Below are 7,224 nucleotides of genomic sequence, written 5' to 3'. Positions count from 1 at the left end.
GCCATATATATTTGGATGTGGCTCATTCCTAGGTTGTTTGCGTGATCGATGGATTCCTATTCTTGTGTACATGTGTTGACGGTAATTAAAAATTTATATTTTATAAACAAAAAGTAAAAGCTTAGGTTTATTTTATGGGACTTTAGCAATGAAAAATCTTGTGTCTGGAAGAAAAACAAATAAATTCAAATTGAAAAATTTGTAGGAATGAATCCATAGGTGTTAAGAAATTATTGATAAATATGTCTCAGTTGTGTTAAAAGGTTCCAAGTGTAAGCTTTATTACATCACACACTTTATTTGCTATATATTTGCCCCGACCCCCTTTTCTTAATTCCAAATTATACTGCAATATTGGCTTTTTAGCTTGATTTTGACTCGGTTTGTTTTAATTAGATATTGTCAACAAGTTATTTTAAATGAAACAGTCTTATTATGCCATTTTGACTCAACTTTAGTGAAAATAGCTAAAAGCTTCGGTTTGAATCATAAAGTTAAACCTCAAAACTCAGAAAGTCTCTTCAATTCTACATAAAAGTAAAGGTGTGAACTCCTGACCTGCAAATATTGCAGGTTTTGGTTAAAATGGTTGTGTTTGTGTCAAAAAACTAAATACTAACAACAAAAACATCGAACTAAACGATTTCTGCATTGATAAAAAAACAAAAAAAATAAAATCAAACAATAAAATCGAAACCTGAAACCAAACAAAGTAAATTGAAAGTGAGGTGAACGAAACTAAAATGGTGAATCGAAACCAAAAACCGAATAAATAGAAACTGAACCCAAACTAAAAACATAAATGTAGAAAAACGAATGATTTGAAACCGAACCAAAAGGTAACTAAAAAACATATTCCAAACCAAAAACTAAATACTAAAAACAAAAACATCAAACCGAAACTATTTCTGCATTGATAATAAAAAACCAAAAAAGCTAAAAACAAACAGTAAAATCGAAACCTGAACCCAAACTAAATAAATTGAAGCTGAAGTGAAACAAAGCTAAAAAGGCGAATCGAAACAAAAAAACCGAATAAACTGGAAAAAAAAACAAAAAGCTGAAGTCAAACACTAAGATCGAAACCTGAAACCAAACTAATTAAATTGAAACTGAAGTGAAACGGAAACTAAAAATGCACATTTTTCAAAGTTGACTTATAATAATTATATCTATTTTAATTTTTTTAGCTTAAAATATAAAAGACCTAAAAGAATTGTATAAAATAGGACCACTTTTGAACTCAAAATTTGATCTCTTAACCAAAATAAAATGAGCCCATATAATCCTAAAAATATATTTATTGTAAAAAAAAAAGAAAAGTAGACACATAAGTTAACGAATATATCTATAAAAGTCTATATTTTCACCCATTAAAATTATTATACGTATACATGCGAACTGGATAAAACACATGACAAGTAATATAGAGGCAGGGTATCAAAAAGACCTAAATACCGGTAAGTACTACTCGCATGTCAATTGAGAGTCCCTCATAAGGCACTCGCGGGACATACGGATCACCCGCTGAACCATTTAAGGAAGAAACACCCTCATGGCATATGCGGAAGCATTCTAGCACCCTCAGAAGTCATCCGCAAGATGGAATACCCGTCCGCGTAAATGACCAAGAGGTAATGCTTCGGGACAACTGTCAATAACTAATCACCTTCTAGAAGATTTACCAAGATGCTTTCTTGGGCAATACGTGATCTCTCGCCCAGTAAATAAAGGACACCTAGCAAAGCCGTTATAACCATGCACATGGCCAGGGCTGTCTATCATCCTATCCCGTTAGGACACGTGTCCAGGTTGTTATACATGCACATACGACGTATAACTGAACCTATCATTTGGGGACACGCGTCCAGGTGGTTACGAGAGCATCTTCTGAAAATGACAGCTGGCCCAATCATCTTTTCACACCCTTCGGCTATAAATACCTTCTCAACCATCATGAGGTATTCATTCACTCTCATTGTACTCTCTCTCTACATACTTAAGTACTTATCTCCGTCAGGATTATACTTATTCTCACGCCGGAGGGTGGTTACGGGAAGACCCCCCCTCTTGACCTTCCCGTAACGAGCTCACAGTGTCTGTTTTGCAGGTTCCGGTCACTGGACTTCGCGGAATTGGGCTTGTATCGTACTGGTTGTTATTCGTATCCTACCCTGTGGACTCATTGGATCTAAGTTCCATCAAGGGGAGTACATCCGTGTTTCTTCATTGGCGCCATCCGTATTTTTGTTAGAACAACAATAACTTTTTTCTGTTTTGTTGTACGATATGAGTCAACCCCTGCGCCTGATTCACGTGTTACCGGAATGGAAATACCTGAAGGCTTTGCTTCAAGTGTTTTTGCACGTGTCACGGCTCCTAGTTCACGAACTGCTGATGTAACGCCTGGAGGACGTACCCTCGAGCGTATTACAACACCATTTGGGTTAACTCCCACTAATTTGGGAAATATCACAGCACCAGAAGGATCGAATCTAGGTGACCGGGGACGAATTATGAGGGAAACCCACCAGACTCGTTCGGAATTAGGTCTGGAAGATAATTCTGGTGAATCTGATCCAGTAAGAACTCATCATCAAAATTCCAGTAAGAACTTTTGTCTCCAGATGAGTGGCTTCGCATCCAGCAAGAAAACATGGTAGCCGAATATGAGCGTAGAGTACGCAATGAGCGTTTCCATGCTCGAAATCTGACTTATGAGGAATCTCCCAGGAGGTCCATTTCTCCTCCACCAACGGGGAGAGGGAGTCAGATCCGTTACAGTCAACAAACGGAACAAGACCCTGGTGAAGTAAGAAGGTTGCGTCCTCGTCCTCGTATGGACATGCGGATGCCATCTTACCTGGATGATTTTGATAGTCAGGATCCGACGTATCGTCCTAGTGCTAGTTATTACACCGGTGACAGTCGGCTCCATTCGCGTGGAGGGGTTAGTCATCCGCGGCCAGTTGTTCGCCATGTGGAATATAACTGTGATGCTGAGCATGATTTTTCAAAGCCGTATCACCCAGAATCCTTTGCTAAAAAGTCAAAGTTTATCTCAAGCATTGCGACAGCTCCACTCCCAATGAACGCAAAAATTCCAACATCTGTTGGGACATACAATGGAATGACATATCCCAACGATCATTTGCTGAGATTTGTCGCGGTTGGAGGAGTCAGCGGTTGGACTCTTCCATATTGGTGTCACATGTTCGCATTAACGTTCTTTTGGGCTGCGCGGGAATGGTTTGAAAAGTTACCTGGCAGACAGATGAGGAGTTGGAATGACTTTTGTATCCAAATTTTCTTAGCATTTTAGCCAGGAAAAGAAACATACTTGTGACCCTTCAAAAATATTAGACGTAGTAAGGTGAAATAATGAGTCTATAGAAGACTTCATTACTCGTAATAACAACAAGAGCCTTAACATCGGGAGGTTAGCGAAGATTTAAAGAGAGGAGCATTCCGCAAAAACGTGAATAGTGATGCGTTGATTCGTACTCTAACTGGAAGAGACGGAATGCTTGAATCTTGGGATGAGATCATGAAGGCAGCCAAATTGTTTGCAAGAACAGAAAAGACTCTGGGTTCTAGTAGTCAAAAGCAATTACCAAGGGTCGAGTTTCAAACTCCAAGACTGAACAGACAAGCTAAGGGAACAATTTGGTCAAGACTTCAGCCAACTTCAGAACCACCAAAACAATTTGATGCAAGGTCACTGATCGGTAATAAGAACATACAAAACTTTTCAGCCCGGCTTTCTAACAGCTGGACTCCGTTGTCAAAACCCCTTCAGAAATTCTCACCACCGAGAATTTAACCTTCCGAAAGTCCCAACCATTACCAAGGAAGTCATTCCTCGATAACAAAAAGCATTGTTCATATCATAACGACATTGGACATAATACGAATGAGTGTGTGGCCTTAAAAAATGAGATCAAAGCAGCTGTGAAGAATGGTAAACTTGAAAATTTGGTCAAAGGCACAAGACAAGGGGCTGGAAAACCTCCCGCGCGGGATAGTTAGGGCCCTGCCAAAAGACAAGTTAAGGATTTAAACATTCATATGATTCAAGGTGGATATAGGGTTGGCGGAAAAAGAAGAGAGTTCTTGGATGAGGAGTGGAAAAATGAGCCAGTAATTTTTCCACGAATAAAAGGTGGACCATGTAACAAGAATCCTCTGATTATCACCGCTCTCTTCGGTCATTATAGATCACAATACGTCTTTTTCGATACTGGTAGTACATCTGACATCATGTACGAGCAGTGCTTCGAACAACTTGATGACGAAGACCAAGAAAGGTTGAATCCTATTCATGCTCTAGTATCCAGTTTTGGAGGGGAAGTAATGCAGCCGCGAGGGGTAATATCGTTCCCAGTCACTCTTAGTGATGAAATCCATTCAAGAACTGAGGAAGTTGAGTTTTTAGTCTTGCCAGCAACTTCTAAACATGACATAATTTTAGGGCTGGAAGCAATTGGTGACTTCAATGCTCACCCGTCCACAGCCCACGGTGCGGTAGGAGTTCCAACCCGCACTGGAGTGGCAATAATTCATGTCAACCGGCATTGTTTCACAACTGAGAGTTCGAAACCTAGCAAAGTCCCAAAGCAAGCTCAGAGGACTGAACCAGAGAAGTGTGTTTTGAACAAGAAATTTCCTGATCAGACAGTCATAATTGGACCCGCTATTTCAGAAATAGTGAGGACTTTTTTAAAGCAATTGTTGACTAAAAATATGGACATCTTCGCTCGGCAACTTGCAGACATGACTGGTGCCCCGCGAAGCATTGCGGAGCATAAATTGAGAGTAAACCCAATGTTTACACCAATTGTCCAGAAAAAGCGGAAGATGGGCCCGGAATAGACGAAAGCCATGAATGAACAAGTACAGGATTTGCTTCATGCTGGAATCATTCGAGAAATCAAGTATCAGACATGGGTGGCCAATCCAGTCATCGTTCCAAAGATTAACGAAACATGGCGGATGTGCATAGACTTTAAGGACCTAAACAAAGCTTGCCTGAAGGATTGCTACCCATTACCTGAAATAGATCTCAAAGTCGATGTTGTGGCCCCGTTTAAATTCAAATACTTTTTAGACGCTTACAAGGGCTATCATCAAATCCGCATGGCTACCGATGATGAAGATAAACAGCATTCCGAACTGACCAAGTCACTTTTTGTTATAAAATGATGCCTTTCGGACTAAAGAACGCGGGTGCCACATATCAACGGTTGATGGATCAAGCATTTAAGAACCAGATTGGTCGAAACTTAGAGGTTTACATGGATGACTTAGTGATCAAAAGCATTGAAGAAGATCAAATGTTGAGAGATATCGAAGAAACTTTCGAGACTTTGAGAGGCATTAACATGAAGTTAAACCCGGCTAAATGTTCTTTTGGGATGGAGGAAGGAAAATTTCTTGGAGTTATTGTTACGGGTGTGGATTTTAAAGCTAACCCAGATAAGGTCCAGGCAGTGGCCCGCATGCCCTATCCCTCATCCCTTAAGGAAGTACAGACTCTCAATGGAAGATTGGTAGCATTGAATAGGTTTCTGGCAAACCATGCTGCCAAATTTTATCCATTCGTTTCAACTTTGAGGAATTGTCTCAAGAAGGCATAATTCAAGTGGACCACGGAAGCCGAACAAGCATTCCAAGAAGTCAAGAATTGTTTGATGGAGTTGCCCACGTTGACAGCTCCTTATGCGGGAGAACCGTTGACGTTGTACTTATTGGCATCTCACATTGCTGTGGGAGCCGTATTACTGACGGAAATAAAGAATGTCCAAACTCCAATTTACTATGTCAGTAGGACGTTGTCGGATCCGGAGACCAGGTACTCAATGTTAGAAAAACTTGTTCTAGCACTGGTCTATGCAGCCGGACGGCTCCGCTGGTATTTTCAGGGACACCCCATAAACGTATTGACTGGATATAAACTCAAGAATGTGCTAAGCAAGCCAGAATTGTCCGGGCGATTAGCGAAGTGGGCCATCGAGTTGGGTGAACACGCGATATAATATAAACCCAGACCAGCAATTAAAGGACAGGTGTTGGCGGATTTCGTTACCTAAGTTCCGCATCACAAAGTGAAAGAATGTTTGATCGAGCAACAACCCCAAGAACCTCTTGAACAAGGGCAAATTTGGTCATTTTTCACGGACGGAGCTTCGAGCAGTGAGGGATCTGGTGCAGGCCTCAGGCTAGTCAAACCCGAGGGCCATGAATTCACATACGCCATAAAGCTAGACTTTAAGAGTACTAACAACGAGGTGGAGTATGAAGCCTTTCTGGCAGGCTTGAGGATAGCTAAAAAGCTTGGGGTAAAACACTTGGAAGCACGGGTGGATTCTATGTTAATCGTTGGGCAGATTAATGGAACTTATGAAGCAAAAACGACGTTATGGCTTCATATCTGTTACAAGAAAAGAACTTAATACACCAATTCTCCTCTTTCAACATTGTTCACATCAAGAGGAGCGAGAACAAGTCAGCAGACGCCCTTAGCAATTTGGCTTCAACAAATTTTGAGCACTTTGCTAAGGATATTCGTGTAGAAGTTTTGGACCACCCGTCTGTTCCACAAAATCAAGTTCTAGTAATTCAGACTGGTATGGAATCCTGGATGACACCAGTTAAAAAATATCTGTCATCAGGAGTCCTTCCGGCAGAAAAGGCCGCGGCCCAAAAAATCAAGCATAAGGTGTTGAATTACCAAATGAATGATGGCGTGTTGTACCGGAGATCGTTTCTAGGACCGTTGTTGCGTTGTGTGGACGCGGAAGACGCGAACTACTTGATACGAGAGGTACACGAAGGCATATGTGGCTTACACGCGGGTCCTAGAATGACCGTGGTGAAACTCATGAATGCGGGATATTATTGGCCTGACATGCATTTAGACGCTGCGCAAGAAATCAGAAAGTGTGACTCTTGCCAACGTCATGCTTCCAATACCTTACGCCCGAAGAACGAGCTAATTCCGGTGACATCTTCCTGGCCGTTCCAGAAATGGGCTATTGACATCATGGGACCTTTCCCGGGAGCTCCTGGACGAGTCAAATTCCTGATAGTGGCCATTGATTACTTCACCAAATGGGTGGAAGCCAAACCAGTCGCATCAATCACTGCATCAAGTGTTAAGAAATTCCTTTGGGAATTCATTATCTCCCGGTTTGGTCTTCCGCAAGAACTGGTAAGTGATAATGG

The 7,224-nt window shown here is 41.2% G+C and overlaps 1 protein-coding gene across 1 annotated transcript; it reads left to right on the top strand.

Moving 5' to 3' along the window:
- Positions 1 to 6,418: 6,418 nt before the first annotated feature.
- Positions 6,419 to 6,995, top strand: LOC143540539 (uncharacterized). The gene is made up of 2 exons (XM_077033569.1): positions 6,419 to 6,823; positions 6,918 to 6,995. The coding sequence occupies exons 1-2, from the start codon at positions 6,419 to 6,421 to the stop codon at positions 6,993 to 6,995; spliced, it is 483 nt and encodes a 160-aa protein (XP_076889684.1).
- The last annotated feature ends 229 nt before the right edge of the window (positions 6,996 to 7,224 follow it).

This window comes from Bidens hawaiensis, unplaced genomic scaffold, assembly GCF_021521415.1.
Source record: "Bidens hawaiensis isolate Kalapana, Puna unplaced genomic scaffold, B.hawaiensis_p1.1 tig00012273_1, whole genome shotgun sequence".
Classification (NCBI taxonomy): domain Eukaryota; kingdom Viridiplantae; phylum Streptophyta; class Magnoliopsida; order Asterales; family Asteraceae; genus Bidens; species Bidens hawaiensis.
This window is presented reverse-complemented; position numbering and strand designations above follow the sequence as displayed.